The 20,686-nt window shown below is 41.1% G+C and overlaps 2 protein-coding genes across 2 annotated transcripts in view; one reads left to right on the top strand and one right to left on the bottom strand.

The window, feature by feature from the left end:
- vav2 (vav 2 guanine nucleotide exchange factor) overlaps window positions 1–14,605 on the top strand; it is a 203,568-nt gene extending 188,963 nt beyond the window's left edge. The window contains exons 18-28 of the mRNA XM_084572672.1: window positions 1,413–1,501; window positions 2,337–2,350; window positions 2,466–2,484; window positions 3,041–3,168; window positions 4,760–4,831; window positions 4,981–5,042; window positions 5,320–5,436; window positions 5,920–6,007; window positions 6,113–6,236; window positions 9,652–9,806; window positions 12,081–14,605. Coding sequence (XP_084428798.1) covers window positions 1,413–1,501; window positions 2,337–2,350; window positions 2,466–2,484; window positions 3,041–3,168; window positions 4,760–4,831; window positions 4,981–5,042; window positions 5,320–5,436; window positions 5,920–6,007; window positions 6,113–6,236; window positions 9,652–9,806; window positions 12,081–12,128 — 916 coding nt within the window. The 3' untranslated portion in view covers window positions 12,129–14,605. The remainder of the gene's footprint in view (window positions 1–1,412; window positions 1,502–2,336; window positions 2,351–2,465; window positions 2,485–3,040; window positions 3,169–4,759; window positions 4,832–4,980; window positions 5,043–5,319; window positions 5,437–5,919; window positions 6,008–6,112; window positions 6,237–9,651; window positions 9,807–12,080) is intronic.
- Window positions 14,606–14,622: 17 nt separating this feature from the next.
- Window positions 14,623–20,686, bottom strand: part of vsig8a (V-set and immunoglobulin domain containing 8a) — a 62,108-nt gene continuing 56,044 nt past the window's right edge. The window contains exons 9-10 of the mRNA XM_084572671.1: window positions 18,664–18,805; window positions 14,623–14,907 (exon numbers count right to left, since the gene is read on the bottom strand). Coding sequence (XP_084428797.1) covers window positions 14,691–14,907; window positions 18,664–18,805 — 359 coding nt within the window. The 3' untranslated portion in view covers window positions 14,623–14,690. The remainder of the gene's footprint in view (window positions 14,908–18,663; window positions 18,806–20,686) is intronic.

Here is a 20,686-nt window from a genome sequence, read left to right as displayed (position 1 = left end):
GAGACAGTGGGACACACTTGGCTGTGCACTCTCCAGATATAACAAATTTCACCAATGCCTCTAATCCTGCAGACTTATAATGTGCTGACTAGTGAGCTTTCCCCCATTTGCAGCCTTTTAGCTAAGATAGCCTGCTGTGAGATTCCCCATTAATGTAATGTACAGAATTATTAGCTGCAAAATGCTTGTCAACCGTAAACTGTAGCTATGATTCAACATGGCCACTTTTACAGTGTTAAACGCATACTGTATTGTTGTATTACTATTACTGTCATTAGTAGAGGCTTTTAAAGTGGCTGGCTTGGTTGTGCTCATGTCAAGTGTTAAGTGCTATAAAGTGCTAATAATAACTAGCTAAGAAAAATACCAGATGTTTAATCGGTGGAATTGGAAATGCTTTTGCATCTTCTTTCTTTAGTAATGTCAAACTACAAATGTTATAGTGGAATGAATGTAGTGCCTTTAAAAACGCAACACTCCATTTCAAACATTTGTTGTGGAGTTTAGTATTAAGTAGCAGAAAATGGCAATGCTTTTATGCAGCGTTACCATGACACTATAGTATCATTCATCAATGTAGTATTGAATGTATCTCAAGTTAAATTAGTGTGAAGTGTCACAAGAGAAAAAAATCGCAATAATAATAAAAAAAATTGTGTGACTGAAGAATTGAAATCTCGAGAGAAATTCCACCACTTTTGGTGAGCCACAAACAAACAGACTTAAATCACAGAGGGAATAGGGTTTTGGCTAACGTAGCTCCTCATTAGTACTAAAGCAGGCCTCCGAAAATATTCCTGTAAGTGTGACTGCGGCTGACAGATGATATTTTTACACATACCCCTTCCCAGTACCACCCACTGTGTGCCTGAGTACACCTCCTCCCATGTGAGAATGCTGCTCGACTGCAGCGGGGATAACCCGTGCCACTGAGTGGCCGCTTTCACCTCTATTACAGTCAGCTGGCTAAATTCCGCTCTGTGTATTGACCCACAAATTTCATGGCTTTGCTGACCTAAATTCATGGAGCCGGTGGAGGCCGGGCCTGGCGTTCTCACTCCCTTCTAGATGCTAATTACTACTGCAGCCCCAGCGGATCCTGTCGTGATTTATGGCACTTACTATTCAACATGGCAGTATACGATACATAATGCTACAGCACCCGTAAAAATACACCTTCCACAGTGCATAGTCTTAAATGGAGCAAGTTGATTTGGTGTTTTTAAAGAATTGCACAATGGAAATGATGGAGCATGTGTAACAGCATTTTCAGAATTGTAGGAACAAGCAGAATGTCCCTTTGTGTTTTGTTCTTACATGAGGTTAATTTGTGTCTGAGGCACTTCCTGTTTGCATTACTGAAGTGTGTGTTTCTTTGTTTGTGTGTGTGTGTGTGTGTGTGTGTCCTCTAGGGGCATCTTCTATCAGGGCTACTTCTGCTCTCGATGTGGAACAGGAGCTCACAAAGAGTGTCTGGAAGTGATCACCATCTGTAAAATCAGTAGGTGTTTCCTTTTTAGTAGTAAACCTTATTGCAATAACCTTCCGGGGATCCTGTACTGAGGCCTAGCAGCATTTAGATCACTGTTGTGTAGGCTATGATCCATAATAACAGCTCCCATATATCTATAAAATAATGTGCAATGACCGTATTGTACAATTTGTGAGGTTTTTAGAGGCCTACAGTGATCCAGTTATTAACAATAAAAGTAGCAAAGAATAGCAAAACTGCTACAAAAGCAAATGTTATTTTGTTTAGCATTTTTTCTGCCCATCTTTTTTGCTGTCCGTGTAATTGTCTCACAATCCCTCAGAATAATCTTGCGATGCCTCGAGGATTGTCTCAGCCCTCATCTTAACAACCACAGATTTCCTCTACATAAATTCACAAAATCCTTGGCTTGTTTTCTTAAACTGGAGCCGGTTGAGTGCAGCAGAGTGAGCCTTAATGTCGCCTCTTAAATGTTTAAAAACCTTTCAACGGCCTTAGGTTCTTTAGGTAAGAAAAAACACTCAATACTGTGGCTAGTCAAGTTAAAATTATGACTAGTGGGGACAGAGCTGCAAGAACAAAAATTAGACTGAATGGGAAGAAATAACAAGAGCGCACAGTAGGAGAGTAACCATGTGGTTAGTTTGCTGCATCCAGCTTAATCTCTTGCAGTTCTCTTGCATCTATTGTGTAACATTTAACTTCTAGTATGAAACTAGTCATGCATATTAAAATGTTCTTGTTCAACATGGCAGCTCTCAATTCATCCCAACCTGATCTATAATGGCATCCCCTTTAGTTTTTATCCTCCCTAACAGTCTCCATGTTTTTTGTCTCCTTTCAGATCCTCTTGACTTGGTGAGTAGAGCCTCTGTTTTGCAGCATTCTCTCATTGCCTTTCATTGTAAAGACATTTGTAGTGTTTTTGCTTTCTAGTTGTATCTAACATCAAGTGTTTATTTGTCTTTTGCAGGAGCCTGGAATGTCACCAGGTAAGAACACTTCGAGTCACCTAACACTTTGATAGAAGCTGGCAGTTCTGTTAGCTGTGAAGTTTGTTTGGATGCAGCTTCTTTGGAACAGTACAGCTCTCTACTGCCATCTAGTGGATCCAGAGTCTGTACTGCACACTTGAAATACTATTTTGAAATTCAAAAACAAGTAGACCTTTGACTGTGATGGATAGTGTGGATGCTGTATCTTGAAATAATCAACACAGTGTTTAGTCTGGAGAGAATAGGACTGAATGTTAACAGTTGAAGTTCCTCTTAGTAAAATTTGAAGCATTTTTAAGCAAACCTTCAAAGTGGACAGAGAAAGGGATACAATGCATGTTTAATGTTGTGGTTTATATTTTGTGTCTTAGACCACTGCATCACTCTGTGAAAAATATTCCTATGCATAACTGAAACGGTTAAAACCCAAGAGGATAAACCCAACCCGCAGCAAACAGCTCTCTGTCCAGATAAAATCAGACTCTTCCCTTTTTCATCAACCACACTGTTCCTCCTATGGATCTCTCTGCAAAACCTTGACTGTTTTTTCCAGGTCCCAAGATGGTGGCAGTGAGAAACTACCATGGCACGCCAGCACCTCCAGGGAAGACACCGCTGTGTTTCCAAACAGGAGAATTTATCGAGCTACTGAAGGGAGATCCTGATACAACGTGGTGGGAGGTACAGCAGTCAGTCACTTATCATTGGTGTCAATATTGATATGTAGACTGTTGATGCTGGCTCTCTACTCTAGCATACTGACAACCTGGCCCATTGGATTCAAAATGAAGCAGTGACTCTGAGGTTTCATTACCAGCTCTGTAACTATAACATTTTTCTGTGTATGAAAGGCATAGAAAACAATTTCTACACAATTTCCTATCTCTGTCCAAAGATAACAAAATCCAACTACCATCAGCTCCAAAGCCAATATATTGTATCTTATAGGTTTTCTCTGTGCAAAACAAAAGTGTTGTATTGACCAGGTGGAATGACTCCAGGAAGTCAGTAGCATGTCCTACCTCTCACTAAACCAAAGCACAGACACTAAATTACTGTCACAGTCTTTTGACTACATTCACACGAATTATATCTCCAGCTTGATTGACTTTATTCCAATCAGAGATTCCAATTTATCTGTTTAGATGGAAACTAAATGAAATGATTAAACAAGACATATGGGTTTACATGCCCAAAGACATCAGTCAAGTACAGTGGTTCTGTCTGCTGTGGAACGTCAGAAGCTCATCGTGTCACCTGATATTTACCCCACGTGGGGCAAACATGCTCTAAAATAATGTCTTTATTACATTGAGAGAGAAAAAGTTTACACCACACCCCTCAAGCCCACTCAAAGATAAATCATTCTTATTGGGCCAGTCTGTTCTGACTGAGGTGGTTACATGAGGTAGTCCTATTCATACTGGGCTGTTATTTTGATCTAAGTAATATCCTGTTGAATGATATTGTCCGTGTAAAAGTAGCTAATGGTATTAGCCCACTTTAGGTTGAATATTAGTGGTGGCATCCCTACAGACATGGAGGATCCTCCACAGTAAATAATGCTGTGTGATGGGAGCTGGGATGCTACTCACTCCAGACTCTTCCACTGGCTTTCCCCAGTGACCAGGCCCACTCTCTGTAGCCATTAATTGATCGTAGCTATTACAGTAGGTTACGACACTTTAATCTCTCCATGTGATGTTCAAAATCGACCGCTGTAGGTAGCAGACACTAAAGGCTTTTCAACTTCTGATGGGTAAACTTGACAGAAGTGCTCACTCTTTGAAGGCACAGGGCCATCACTGTATATGTGTTATATGTATTTATTGTCAAGTGAATGGAGCAGCTTTCAAAAATGATTCTTGTCTTACTCCCTGGTTGTTTTCTTTCAATAAAAACAAAGCAATCCAGGTAAAAACTGGAGCATTCATTTAAGCTGGCTGTCACACTGTTTTTAATTCCACCACTGGGAGGCACCAAAGATTCACCTTTACAATTTCTACATATGCATCTTCAAAATCACTGCTTCCATGTCTTTATATTCAGTAGGTTCAGTGTAGGTGTACAGTTCTTTCAGTTTTTCTTACACACTCAGTAATGTGTTGTCCTTGTACCTCTGAATTATACTAGTAAATCTGGAGGTAACTTGCCACAATTACCATGTATTGTTTTACATTTATTTAATTTCCTTTTCAGTGTTTTCAAATGTTCTAAAGCATTTCTTCAATTATAGTTCTGAAAATAAACCTGCTGTGCATTTATCTCTCAGGGGAAGCTGATGCAAACACAGAAGAGTGGTTTCTTCCCTAGTTCATGTGTAAAGCCTTGCTTGGACCCAAAGGTAGGTAACAAATCATTTGACATTTCACTTAACCCTCCTATTTCTCTTCACTGTCCATTTACCTGCCAAGGTGGCACATATAAACGAATGACCTCTGTGCCATGATTTTATTCTGCTCTTTAATGCGTGCTCTCTGTTTTTTGTGACAGCCATTCCAGTCATTATCCAGCCGGCAGTCCTCGAGGGAAGCAGACTACTATGGATATCCATGGTGAGAGCCTTAACTTTGTGAAGGCTGTCTTTAATGGCCCTATATATTACCATTATCCCAAGGTCACCATCCCATAATTACTGGAGATCTGTTACTGTTAACAATTTATACTGTTAACTTTATGCACCGTTTAAATTTAAAGCAAGCTGACCCCAACCACAAAGCTAATTACTACATGGTTGTTTGATAATTAGTATTTGTAAAGTCTTCACTGTGTCATTAAATGAAATAAGTTTGTGTCTGGAGGTCACAACCTTTATTCTCTGGTTCTCTGTAGGTTTGCGGGGAACATGGAGCGCCAGCAGGCAGACAACCTTTTAAAGTCCCACAGCAGTGGGACCTACCTTATCAGAGAGAGGACAGCTGAGGCGGAAAGGTTCGCCATCAGCATCAAGTGAGTATTTTACAGGAGAGGGAAATGGCAAGGGAGGGTTTTTATCCGTATCTCAAGGGAAATAAAAATTCTCACTGGAAGCTCCAGTCAGCTTTTTCAGTGCATCTTATGGCCCCACCTAATTACCACTCAGTAATTGCTTTTTTTTTTATCCTATTTTTTTGTGCCTGTCCTCTGAGAGAAAGCATCCCACAGAGAACTAATATATGAGCTCTCACTGGAGCTGTCATGTAGTGTTGTGTTTGGAGAAGGAATGCATTTGCATGTTTCTCTTTTAGTCTTGAACACAGGTGCAAAGGGACTGTGGGGACCAGCTTTTATCAAATTAAGTAAACAAATCCAACAACCAGCCTTAACTTGTGAAAATGACTTTATCTTCACATGCACAGGAAATGAGCAGATGAACACATTAGCCTGAGGGCACTCACAAACACTCAGTACCCATAAAGAAGAACTTCACGTCTTGCTGATTTCTCTTTATAGATTCAATGATGAAGTAAAGCACATCAAAGTTATTGAAAAAGACAGCTGGATCCACATCACTGAGGCAAAGAAGTTTGAGAGTCTACTGGTAAGTCATATATTTAGCTGGCAGCACAAAAATACCCACAGAAACTCTGAAGGCAATGTGAAAGCAGAAACATTCATTCACTGTATTCCTCCGGTTATTTAACAGGAGCTGGTGGAGTACTATCAGTCCCATTCACTGAAAGAGAGCTTCAAACTGTTGGATACCACATTGCGATACCCCTACAAGTCGAGAGAACGCTCACTAACGCGGGCCAGCACACGTTCACCAGGTAAACACTTTAAGAACACACTCATCTGGTACCAGATATCAACCAATACCAGCAGGAGACCCGGCCATTATAAACACCCTATCTAAACAACAAGACAAACGACACAGTCTGTTAGTCACTCAGGGTCATATCATTTCATATACACTGAACCATCACGTATGGTCAGCTCATAAATCAGTGAGTAAGCTTTCTGGCAGGAAAAGTTTGACACCAGGTATCATTATGGATTCTCCATTGATACCTCAGTGACACAGTTGCTGTTTCAGTTCTGCATGTGCCAGTATAAAATGTGACCCTAAACATTAGCATATTGCTTGATGAACAGACCCAAAAATCTTAATGGCAACTCCATAAGAGTAATGGATTCTAATGAGTAGACTGAGAATAAAACGATGAAGACAGACAAGTCACCATGACACGATGAGCCCTTGTTGGACTTCCAGCGTAGTTTACTTTAGGTCAGCGGTTTATAACTATTTCAGCAGCTTTGTTAAAGATATCTGCTTGACAAATGAGACTCTCCATGACTTGGTGCTACCACAAGCATCCAGTTCTGATTGGAGGGAGAAGTGCTGCAAAAGGACAGGACGTGGTCCATGAACCCAAGCCACCTCAACCGTGATTGATCAAAACTACCCAGGACAAAAATCTTGCCAGTTGATAATTCATATGCATATTATGGAGCTTATGGTAGATCTAAGTCATGGAGAGTTCTGTAGAGCAAAATGAAAAACGTTTGTTTAATGTAGAGAGAAATTCTAACAGTGTACTATGACTTTTGTGTTGTGGCCAAATAATAATAAATCATCTGATCCTTGAATGCAGTCATGCTGGTGGCTGGCCAACATGTCATTCTAGAGCTAGCTCCAGTAGTGGGGCCTCCCTTCATAGTGGAAAACACCCAAAGTCATTCAGACATGTCCTGGTGTCACACTTAATGAACCAGTTGATCCAGGTCACAGCCCTTGCCTATGGTCATGGGTAATGAGCTTCAGGAACAGTTTTTCTTTGCATGGAGGTTAGATTCTGATGGCTTTCTGATTTGAAAGGAGTGATTTGGACATTTGATGTTGGAGATAACATCAGAAAATAAACATACATGTTCAGTCTGGCCTAGGAAGATCTGGAATCCACCAGAAAGAGCTGGACAACCTGGCTTGTGAGAAGGGGGAATAGGGCTTCCTTGGTTAGGCTGCTGCCATCAAGACTGGGCCCAGATAACTGGTGATGTGCCAGTTTAGATGTTTTGGCTTAGGGGACTGTTGGCACACAGTATGGCCACTAATATATCTACCTGTCTCTGTGAATGATTATGATGATAATAATTTGAGCTCTGAAGAGATGCTGTAATGTGCAGGTCCAGCTCACATTTTGAATCCCTTGCCATCTTGGCTATAGATATAATCAGGGTAAAATAAATGAGACAGACTGCCTCCCACTCACTTTGTCTCCCCTGGTTCTCTGTTCCTCCCAAAGCCAGTGACTCTCCTGACTGGTGCAGAGATAAATTGAGGGAGGCCAGAGGGGAACGGGAGGGCAGGAATGTGAAATGATAAAGAGTGACTGACAAAGAGAAAGAGGACTGTGGACTGACTGAATTGGCTGCCCTCTCTGCCTATTACACTGTATGAATACTGGCTTCTGTCCTACATTGGCCAATCTTTGTCCATTCAGCACAGAAACCCAGCTGGCCGTGACAGCAAGATTGTTGCCTTCGTGTTTTGGCCACATTTAGAAATGGACGGAAAGAACTGAGTTTTTGCTGATAATGACGAGCTTCTCTTCCTAATATTCACTGTCTTTCCAAGCACACAAGTTGCCATTATTGTGCCTGCAGCATCCAGTTGTGTGGGATTATTAAAAATATTATATAAGCTGGTAAAAGTCATGGTCAGTCCTAACCGCTCCTCTCATTCTCTTTAAAACCTTGTCTTTACACAACATTATGTTCTATGTACACAAATGTGGTCGGAAAAGCTGCACCGAGTTGTGGAAACATTCTGCAGATGTGATGTGTTACAAAGAGAACATGATGTCTTGTTCATTTGTGTTACACATTATGTTGCATTCAATTCAATTCAATTTTATGTTGTATGTACTGCCTAATATTGTGTAGGTCTCCCTTGTGCCTCCAAAACAGTTGTCTCACCAGAGAATGGACATGGTCCTTCTGAGAGTGTCCTGTTGTTAGTGTGGGCCTTTGAGGGGAGGGGCCTCTGTGGATCATCCCACAGATACTTGATCAGTTTGGGATCCAGTGAATTTGGAGGCCAGGTCAACACCTTGTGCTGTTCTTCATGTTTTTTGAGTTGTTCCTAAAGCTTTTTTGTGTGTGTGCCTGTGTCAGGCTGCATCCTGTTGGGGATGACTGCTGCCATCTAGGAGTGTCATTACTATGGGGTGGGGGTGCCTGGTCTGGTCTAGATGGATGGTACATATAAAAGTAGAACCCAGCAGAACATTGCATTGTCACAAGATGGTCATTGTTATTCACGTGTCCTGTCAGTGGTCATAATGTTATGCCTGATTGGTGTATTCTAGTATTTTGCAGGTTTATTTTATGTATCAGTACTAAATAATAATGTCACCACAGCCACTGCTGCTGGGAACAAAATAATAGACAATAAACCCACCAATAAATGATTTTGTAAAGAACACATTAACGCTGCTAAAGCAGTCAGATTGTGACATTAAGAATATAAACAATAAGAACAGAGCACACTGGCAAACGCAGCTTCAGTGCATTCTCCTTTTTTAAATCTGCTTCTCTGGCTCTGCATGCAGCACCTCAGACTTCCAGCTTCATTTTCACCTCTGTCTTTCTCTCCTCTCAGCAGCCACATGCGCCTCCTACAACTTCTCCTTCCTCAGTCCGCAGGGCCTCAACTTCTCCTCTTCTCAAAGCTCAGCTCCCTTTTGGTCAGGTACTCACTTGTCTCCCTTTCTTTTCTTGCTCCTGTTGTCTTCTTGCACCTCATCGTCTGTAATTACATCGTAAGCCTCCGTGCCCTCGGCTTCATTACTTCTTCTCTTGGACACTCTTTTCATTAAAAAGAGTTCAGTTCTTTGCAGGATGACATTCCCTCATTAAATCACTAAAAGAAAACCAATTTCCACTCCCGTCATGAAACAACTTCTTTCCCGTTGTGCTCATTTGTCATTTCGTGACTACGTACTGTCATGCTGAACACTGACCTGCCCATCTTCCTTCTGTACACTCACACAACTTATTCTTAGCATTATGTACAGTTGAACTTCCCTTCTCACCATCTCCCACAGGAACAGAACTGTTTTTCATCTCTAATACCAGTGATTAATAGCTCCTCTTACTGCATGACATATATAACTTCATAAAAGAACTCTGTTAAATTCTTTAACACTGAAAGGTCTGAGTGACTTTTGTCTCCATTTTTAGTGTTCACTCCTCGGGTGGTCAGTACGGCCGTGGCCAGGTATAACTTTGCAGCGCGAGACATGAGAGAGCTGTCACTGCGAGAAGGAGACGTTGTCAAAATTTACAGCAAGATCGGCGGAGACCAGGGCTGGTGGAAAGGAGAGGCCAATGGAAGAGTGAGTAAACCGTGAACATCTAGAGCTCACTGTGGCTACATGGAGGTGGATAGTAGTAGGTACTGATAATCAGAATAACAGCCTTATCACATCCAAGATGCCTTATGTAATAACATCTCAATTAGACTGGTCAGGCCTTTCAGTCTGATTGAGGGGGTGATGTACAGATTGATAATCTGTTAAACACAAGAACTATTAGCCCCTAATGACCACATAAACATAAATCCATTCTGTCCGTGCATGGCTGCCCCACATGAGGTAATATAAGGTTACATGATGAATTTCCAGCAGGAACAGAATCAAAACGGCAGCAAAACTGATTGTTCAAATAAGTGTTTGAAAAGGTAAAGTAGCCTCTAATGGTTAGGTTAAAAACACATCCTGTTCACATGTGCACAAGATGAATTTAAGTCATCACCCTCACAAAACTAAGGGACCAATGTGGGCTTTCTGGGCTCCGGAGTGACCGAATTCAACAGTTTAATCATTGATGTTAAAAGCATTCATAAAGCAGGTGGTTGAATGTAAGAACTTGGCTGCTGGAAGATGTTCCAGTTTAATAGGCTGGCTGTAAAGCTGGACGTGATGTCAGCTTTTTATTTTAGGAATGTTCCCATTAAGCTGTAAATTCGACAGTGTTAATGTGTTGCAGTGGGTCCAGACTGAATGTATCCACTCAGCTTGTTCAGTTTCACACCTAAGATATGGTCCACTCTGTGAAGGAGCCGTAGCAGTCTGGTTTTGGCTTCATCATAGTGTTTCCATCTTGATTTTACACCAATCAAGCCTTCACCTTCCATTTCTTTGTACTCTAATCAGTACTCCATATATATATAACAACACTGGTGGTGCAGTAGCAGTTGTTAAAAATAACTGTGTTCAACCAGTGCAAGCTGTGATATGTCAACTTACAAGAAAACTGTAAGGCGGTATTGCCACACACTACCATTGCAAGCTGTACATTAAATGCAGGTAACATTGCAATTACTGTACAGTGCCACATCTAAAGGTAATCTGTTCTTACTTCCTACATTTGGCTCTTCTTTCTGTGAGAAGATGAGTCTGTACAGCAGCAGTGCTTCGGTTCTCCTGGGCCGTGCCGTATTTGCAGAGATGTCCATCGGCTGGCCTTCCCCAACCCTTACACTGACATTTAGATCCAAATCAAGAAAATTCAGACTCACAACCAGATGTTCCTGTCAACAATGTACAGCAAACCAGTAATATGTCATCCACAGTAGGCTCTCTGTGTTCTTTATACACATAAAGACTCTAAACAAATCTGTTTAAATCAACACTAAAATACTGAGCCTTTGTCTTTTGAAACAGTGTGGATGGAATTATTGATAAAAGGCAGGTTGTAAAACATTAATGAGAGGTCTAAAGGCCACTCAGGTGTGAAGGAAGCTGCACCATTCATTTGTCAGTGTGTGAAACAAACCACTTGTGATTTGCTGCTTTGCTTCACTGTGTAAGCAGAAACTACTATGAATTTAAATCATCCCTGAGATGTCATTTGCACAGATATTGGTCGACCTCCGTAACCCTGCATGATGCTAAGAATAGGTTGGTGCAGTGGGGATGGGCTCGATACAGGTAGTTGGGTCAGTTGTCAGAACACAGTGCTATTGCTAGCTAGCATACTACATGTAAAGCAGGACTGAAGAGTAAAATGGTTCACTAGTAAATGACTCACCTGGAGGGAGAAATAGATGTCCAAGAGGAACCTTGATACCTGAGGCTGAAGGACACGACTGAAGATGGATCAAGTAGATCAGACAGAGTGGACACTGATTTGTTACGGCCAGTGTGGTTTGTTGTTTCTGCAAAACTGGGTGGAGACATGTTTTAAGCTGAATTTCATTGCACCACTGATACCACCACACAGTTCCCAGCAGGCAGAAGTGGAGGTCTTGGTGTTTCCTTAAATGCAGTCTCAGTGTTGGCTGCTACTTCTGTACTTGCTTCACTATTCCAACAAGTAGGAAAAGGCGTTGCCTAGCAACAGCTGAAGTAGTATTTGAAGTAGCCTTCAAGTATTTTTTTAGAACAGAGGTGAGGCTGCTACTGAGTTATGCAGTCATCTGAAAATAATGCACATCCTCTGGTAAATGAGTGTAGAGAAAACTAGTCAGAGCAGCCTCAGTCTGATTAGAATGGATTCACTCCAGTAAATCATTTAGTACGGATGAAAGAACTCAATTAACATATCTTGTTCACACAGGTGAATATAGACCAGTGTGTGTGTCTTATGATGACCATTTTACGTTTCAGATTGGATGGTTTCCCTCAACTTACGTGGATGAAGAAGGAGTGCAGTAAGGTTGGATGTTGCTGCTTTGGCTCCCTTTAAATCAGGAACCACCTTCTATCTGCTGTTCTCAGAGATTACTCACTCTCTCCAGGAAAATAACAAGAAAAAAAAAAAACTGAACATTTCTGCTTGTTTTTGCTGGACTTTCATTTTTCAGCGAGCGTTTCTACCGTTTCTCTATCTTCAATTATGCATCTGCTTTTGTTTTTGCAGGATGTCCTGTTTAATTTCTGTACAGGAAAAAAAAAAAAAACTGGCTTGCTGTCTGTCAGCCTCTGTGTGCTCTGCAGAGACTTTACTGAACTGAGGACACAGCAGAAACTGACTGCTGATAGCTTTACTTTGAAAAAGGCTCCCCTTTGTTGCAGGTCTACGCGAGGTGAAATAATTGTACAGTATAGATAATTTATTGAATAGAGAGATTATTATCATTACTAATGATTATTGTGGGGAAGTTGATTTAGGCAAAGAATCTGGTCAGAAAAACTAAAATAAGGAAAAAAAAAAAAAAAAAGATGCTGTCTTTACATGTTGAGAGATTTTGCCTTAGTTGTCATGGTGATGCCTTGTGGGCTGACCAGTGGAGGGAATCGAATTTGTGGACTGGTTTTACTTCTCCATGTATGCATGTGCCCATGTGCGGCCCACATTAACACACACACCCTAATGTACAGTATGGTGCCTTTGAAGAATGGTCGTTGCTTACTGAACCTCGACATCAGCCACTTAAGAACATTGTCATCCACAAGAAGAGGACTTTACTAAAGGAAGAGAGAGGCACAAATATGACATTTTGAGGACAGCTCGCCTTCTGAGCCCTCAAAAACAAGATGGTGAAGCATTTAACTCTTCCTAACTGGAGACTGGATGGACTCACAGAGACGGCTGGAGGGTTTTTATAGCCCCAACCACCACATACACAACTCACATCAGTCTTAGTGTTTCGTGTCTGTGGGTCAAATCAACCGGATGTGAAAGGGAAACATCAAGACATTCAACTCAACATTTAAATCTGTGTTCATGGTTTGATTTTCTTGCACAGAATCAGAAATCCTTTTTTTTTTTTTTTTTAGTTATAAAACTGGACGAACAATTAGTTTTGAATCCTTTGAAGCCAAATTCAGCCATGCTTCAGTGACTGCATGGGGTTTGATCAATGTTCTGGATTTTTGTACCTTGCCTTACGTTTTTGTTTAGTTTTTTTAACAGATGATCAGGTGATGGGATTGTTTTCCCCTTAATGTTAATCATTGTTCATGTGTGAAATTCAGTTTGGTGCTGTGCAGGCTGGTGAAATTAAACTGTGTCAGAAGAGTTTTAATCTGAAGGAAAACATTGTTTGCTAAATGAAATGAATCGACAGAAGGAGCCCTTAATTATTTTGTGATTTTCTGGAGCTGCAGTGCTCAGTGTTTCCTTTTATTCCCAGTTACACCATAAATACATCAGTTCTTTACACCACGGTTTACTGGCATACAGCTTTCATTTGATCATCTATTGAATGCATCAGTGTAGATCTAGAACAAGAATGCCACCTGGTGCAGATATTTAGATTTTTACTGACCTAGTCGGCTCAGCTATCCAGTTCAAGTTTTGTTTACATGAAATTTGATGTAAATCAGCTCAGATATGGCCTTATGTCTAACCTTCATCCATAAACACACTTCTACATTAATATATATGCAGTTTTTACTGAAAACTGGAGTTTATGTGAAGTAGAAAATGCCGGTTGTCAGCCTCCGTGCTGCAAAAGCTCAAAAACAAGTCAGTCATAAAAGCAATTGGAAACAACTTCATACAAAGTGCAAACACTGAGCACCTCAGCTCTAGCTGGTTCACAAAGACTTATGGAGTAGAAGATGCCGATATGTTTAGTTTCTAAACTTTTGACTGTCTATGATGTGTGTTAATGCAAAGGCCAACCGCTCAGAAAAACACAAAGTCCTACCACTGTGTGAGGGGGACACACAGGAGGCCTCCGTGTTGTCTGCAATGAGGGTGGGGAGGGGGATCAAGTTGCTTTGTATGTAGTGGACAAAAACCCATTGCATGTGGCTATTGATATTTCAGCTCCTGTCAGTTCGTCTTCGAGAAGATAAGTACTTAATCGTGTACATTTTCTTTGAATGGTTGAGTATTTCCAAATGAGGTCTATCATGAAATAAATATTTCTTTTGATTTAAATTGGAGACTGGCTCGATTGAACTGTCACTGGTTCATTGTGAATGATGGAACACACTCAAACATTCATCTCCAAATTCCAGAACAGAATTCTATTTATATATTTGTTCAATTTGCAGATCTGTACAAACGGTGAGATTCTCCTACATTTTGAATGATGACAACAATTAGTCAGGCAATAAAGAACTTCCTGTCACCAAGATTATCTTAAAGCAATTACATTGTACAATGTTATCACAAAATCATCACACCACACAGCTCTGAATTCAGTTAATTAAACTGTGAAAGACTGCTGCTCAGTTTGTCCAAACGTTTGTCCAAACTGTCCTGAAGCTTCTGTTCAAACACTGGAGATAAAAGCTTCTCTGTTCAGCTCTTGTTGCTGACGGTCACACTGCATATCCATACCTGCTGTCATGTTCCACTGGTGCATATTTGACCGGTGCGTATGCGTGGCTGTTGCTGGAGGCATAGTGTGCGTGTCCTTCGCTGAAAGGGCTCATCTCTGCCCCGTCCACCTGACAGTAAGTCACCTGTGGCCGCTGACTGGTACTCCGGCTTGTATGGCGACTGACCGGGCGGCTGTCAGGAGGCGGAGAATCCTCCCTGGACATCACATCAGAACACAGGGAGAAAAAGCAAGTTGAGTTTATTTCCTAGTAAGATGGCTGAGAAAATTAAAACTATAGGAGGTAATGTTGAGGGCTGAGTTTTCATTATGTGATATTAGAGCTGTTAGGAAGCTTTGAGCTGCTATGACAACATGCAGAAACAGGCTCATGCTTATTATTGAACAGTTACCTTCATAAATCAAGGTTGTCTTTGCAGTCAAAAACACTAGGTTTGCACATTTGAGAAGCTAAAAGTACTTGGGTTTGGACGTTTGTTTGTTTTAGCTCAACTAACATTGACACTATGCTCATGGTGCTGCAGGTATTTCCTAAAGATAACTGACAACCAGGTTGTTATGGTTGCCTTCTGGATACTTGGATCTGTATTTCCCACTGTTTTTGCCAAAGCCTATTTGGAGGCTCCCAGGAGTCCCTCCTTTCACAGAGAACCTACGTTAACGTTATCTTCTAGAAAAGAATAATATTCACCCTTGTGGTGGTTTCCACCGGCAAATAGCTGCAGTAAAATCTTCCATCTAAAACACTGCTGCCGGTTTTCATGCTTAGAAGCTACTTTGCATTCTGCATTCATGTAACTTTGCTGTAGCGGCTGGGATAAACTCTGTCAAAGAAACAGCAGCACAACTGATCGACTTTGACATCCTCTGCTCTTGTGACGGCCAACGACTCCGATTTTTGCTGGTCAAGGGAATAAATTTGCTTTTGTTAAGCTGAAATGGGCCGGAGGTCTGGGGGGCTGCAGTTTATCTGTGTAACCAGGCAATCCTTCAGAGCTGCTGTGAACAAGAATGTGTACAAACCAAATAATAAACGGCAGTTAGTTATCTCATTATCACAGATGTTTTGTTCTGCCAGTGAAGTTGTCTCATCTTTTTACATAAAGGCTGCTCTGAAAACAATTGGCGTGCCTACAAAATTATCTGCAAGTCCTTTCTCACTGGCATTATGAATAAGAAAGCAGATTACTGAAGCTTTAGAAACATCTAACATCCTCCCATTATCACTGTGGCTAATGTAACAAATACTGCTTTAAAGATGCTATAATTAATTTTCTCTTCCACATTGAAGCTGCTATGCAGTGAATACTTTCATGTTAATAGTGGTTTAATTGATAATGAGTAACCTCAAAGTTGAAACCCAAAGATACAAGAGTTTTTCCCTCAGCTAACCAAAACTTATTCAGTGTCTTTAAGCTCATTGTTTTGACTCTGTGTTGATTCAGTGTCATTGCTCTCATAGTGCTGTTTCAAGAAGCAGCATGCACTTTATTTCCAATGGAATTAGCTCTGATAAACCTGCTGGTCACTATCAGAACCAATCAAAACGCAAGATCGGCAAAGTTAGTGATTAACTGGTAAGTATTTGAACTGATTTGATACTGTACATGACTCACCATGTACTTTTCAAGCTGCAGTGTATACTTTTCACCTCTAATCCTTTAGTACCTGACAGGTGTGGCTCAAATTACTACAGCTTTGACAACACGTTCACTCAAACAAAGTTGAACTTCTGTCACTCATACAGGATCAACCTTGTGGCTTCCGTACACAACACTGTCCTCCAACACTGGCACTGCTCCCGTTCCACCTCTACTTTGAAAGCTTGTGGGCTAATTTCAACTATGTATGAACCATGTGTTAGAACTAGTTCAGGGCAGGATAGAGATCACCAATGCAAAAATACCCATGTGAAAGTCTACAATATTTGCACATGTGAATATTGTCCAGTGGTTAATGTAAAGTACGTCAGATTTACTCCAGGACTGACTAAATCTAGATCAAGTAAGTTTGGAAAGGTCAAGTCATAAATTTAGGTCACACTGAGATCTGAAGGCCTTCAGGATAAAAGGTGGATGTTTATGGGTCTGGCAAAGGATTTAAAAGTTAACTGAAATAAATCATGCAACTGTAAGTAAACCTACAAGTGGCGTAGATTTCAACTGCCAGTTTGTTCAGGACCATCCAAACATAAGCAGAAGCAGGTTTTTAAAGAAGTTGATCTGGACAGACATATGGAAATGTTTTTGAGGGGGTCCTCTGCTGCCTCAGGAACAAGACAGCTTGTAGTTATTGATTCTATGAGTGTTCATGCCTCATATTAGCACCCTATCAGGCCATCTGTTGGAAGCTGAGGTTGAACCAGCCGACTATCAAATCCTCACCAAGGAATGTTTAAAAAAACTATACTGAGTAGTACGGTCCAGCAGCTTGGAGCATAAAAGCTAAAGGCTGTTTAACCAGTTTTCCCTCGTATGGCCTTCATTCTAGTTAAAAGTCAGGCAGCTATAATCTGAAATATTTGCAGATAACTGAGATGCATGTTCTTCGCCAGTTATGCATGAGATCAATTGCTCTCTACCTTTTTTCATTCAGAGAGGTATGTTATATTTGGACTCTGACTAAATGCTTTATTTTTGATAAAAGGTACAGGGCTGAGGGCAACGTGCACTGGCAGCCTTGATGATAAAAAAAGACTAAAAAAGAAATCACAGTACAGAAAAAACTGTCAAAACTGATTTGTGTAATTGTTGTGAGTCGTTTGTGATGTAGCTGTAGAGTTCAGAAGCTGATTGAGGGTTTGAACATTGTAATTCAGCTGTTCAGTTATTGCTCTGAGTCTTTGTTTATACTAACGATTATTTCTAGAATACAACGATCACATATTCCATGGCACTCATTTCCTTGGATGGAAATCTAAAGACATTTATGCAAGAATGCAAATCTTTCTAACCTTGACGTCAAGCCTACGCTCTCCTGGCTGTGGCAGATACGACAATGGCATTCCTTTTACCTTTTATCTCTCCAAGTACGCCTCATGTGCTTCTCCAAACATTTTCTTTGAAATCCACAGAGTAGCTGTACTCGTGAAGGTCTTCAAGAGGACTCTTTATGTAACTTTGCAATCTAGTTCCAGCATTCGACACAAAGGTATAGTGTGAGCCTAAGGCAGGGACAACCATGGGTGTTTGTTGACTCAAGATGGATGTCATTCATGAGGCCAGAACTTTACTGTATTTGTGTTAAAATACGCAAAGAGGAGCAGTTTGCTTCTGCATTTGTCTCCTAAAACCATGGGCTTCAAAAAACTCCACTACGCTGTCCATATGAGATTGTATGAGTATAGTTAAGAGTATGGATGGACGTGGCGAGGCTAGACTGAAGATGCTGGACTTCTGTTCTCTCAAGCAGTCTTAAATACAACTTATTTTTCTCCATCTGCATGTTTGTTGTATTTACATACATCTTGCTGAACTTTCATTTCAATTCAAGGATGGTGTATCTATGCTTATCTGAATGGCTTTCATGTGTCATGTTTTTATATCTTATACAGTAATTGCCTCTCTGTCTTTTAAAGTTTGCTTGTTGGTGTCATGTTTTTGATGTCTGTTCTCACTAGTGTGTTGTTTTTTTTCCCCCCTCATTTTTTCTTGTAAAGCCAAAAACATCTTATTATTACTAATTTATGCAGAGAGGTAAAAATCTGTACAAGTGTAGACAATTATGTTTCATCCAAACATTCATACCCAGCTGACAAAACTCAACTGTTAGAGAAGCCGAAGTTTTGCACTAGTGAGACTTTTTTGGAGATAATTGAGGACGAGGAAAAAGTTGCCAGACAGAGTGTGTGTGTGTGTGTGTGTGTGTGTGTGTGTGTGTATTTTGTTCCCTCTTTGTGCTAGCTCAGTTATCTACTCTGCCCTGCTCTCTGTACAGGAGGTAAAGTGCTTTACCTGATCTCGTTGGAGAACTCCTTCTCATAGTGATGTCTTTCCCTCAGCTTCCAGTAAAGAAGCACGATGAAGACCAGGAGGATGAAGATGAGGAGCAGGGAGCCCACAACTGTGCCAACTATCACTGCGGCTCTGTTAGGAGCTACAATATCAGCAGGAAAAACAGGTCATTAGTCACTCTGCAGTCTGAAGAATCCATTACACTCTAACGTTAACTCACTCTAATGGAAACTCCTGACTGTCGTGACTAGTGTAAGGCGATATAATGTCTTCTCATACTCATATTATACTGTATATGTAATATAACACACATTGTTACAGTCTAACAGCATTATGACCACAGAGATGTGAATTACATCAGGCGGGTGGGGATATATTAGACAGCAGGTGAACATTTTGTCCTCACAGTAGACGTATTAGAGGCAGGAAAAATGAGCAAGTGGAAAGATTTAAGCATCTCTGATCAGGAACAAACTGTGATGGCTCGATGACTGGGTCAGAGATCTCCAATAATGCTGAAAGGAGGAAGGAAAAGTGGTGAACCAGCGCCAGGTCATGGACGGCCAAGGCTCAGTGATGCACAAGGGGAGCTAAGGCTGGACCACGTGGTTCAATCCAACAGATGAGCTACTGGAGCTCAGTACGGTGAAAGGTTGTCAGAAGTCACAGCACATCACAGTTTGTTGCATACGAGGCTGAATTGCTGCAGAACAGTCAGGGTGCCCATGCTAACGCCCTGTCCCCTGCTGACAGTGCCTGCAATGGGCATGGGAGCATCAGAATTGGACTACGAAGCAATGGAAAAAAAAGTGGCTGATCTGATGAGTCACATTTTCTTTTTCATCATGTGGATGGCCCTGGTGTGGGTGATTCACTTATTGGGGGAACACAAGTCACTCTGAACTATGGGAAGAGCCAGTGGGCAGCGTTCTGCTGGGAGACCTTGCTCCTGCCATTCATGTAGAAGTTATTTTGATACATACCACCTATCTAAGGACATGTACACCCTTGCCCTGAAACTGGATTTCCTGAATGCAGTGGTGTCTTTCAACAGGATAAGAAAACATGCTGCGAAGCAAAAAATGGTTCAGGAATGGTTTGAGGAACACGACAGCGAAATCAAGGTGTTGAACCTGGGCTCCAAATCCCTGCTCAATCCAATCAAGCATCTGTGGACTGTGGTTGACATTCACAGCTCACACTGGTGGAAATCTGTGGCATCAATTTCTTTTTAGAGTCATGTTTCCATCCTCCTTCCACTGAATCAGCGTTCAAATGACACCGCTGTAGATGACAGAGGCTTGTTCAAGTAAATTAACTTGCAGTCATTGTTGACCTGATATAAATGTGCCTATGCTTCCCGCAACTGCTGACTAAGTAGCATTGTGATAGTGGTGGGCATGACATCAGAACTAAATGAAAGTGGTAGAAGTTAAATTGTCATTTTAAGCAAAGATAGGCCATTTCAGAATCTAATACTGGCTAGATGGAAAGTGTCTAAGGGGGTGGGCACTCTGAAACGCTCAGTGGAATCAGTTGCATCCAAAGCACCTTTAGCAGACCAAAAGATAACATCAAGTTCTGTTCACTGACAAACAGAAGCCAACTTTGGGGTCATGCGTTCTTTATTTAGTAAACGAAGTGTTATTGTGGCCATCAGCATCAAGTCATGTAAACAATAGACTGTCTAATAGTGTCTCAGTGGATAAGTAGCTTGTCTGAATGGGAGACAATGCAAAGACATATTAGCATGCCACAGTAGTATGATGGAAGAAGTTGTATTTACTTATGTATGTAAAGAGACAAACTGGAGAGAGGATGATACCACAATGTGTGACTGCCTGCGGTGATACTTGGTGGTGTGAATATTCAGGCCCAAGGGAGTTTTGAATCTGGAGCGGGACACCTGTATTGAATCTTTGAAGTATGAGGATGACTCACACCTACGGTTTTTTTAGGTTAATGAGCCCAAAAACACACCTCAAACATTTGCAAGACCTAATCCAAGACTAGAGATTCAACA

Source organism: Chelon labrosus, assembly GCF_963514085.1.
Source record: "Chelon labrosus genome assembly, chromosome: 22".
Lineage (NCBI taxonomy): Eukaryota > Metazoa > Chordata > Actinopteri > Mugiliformes > Mugilidae > Chelon > Chelon labrosus.
This window is presented reverse-complemented; position numbering and strand designations above follow the sequence as displayed.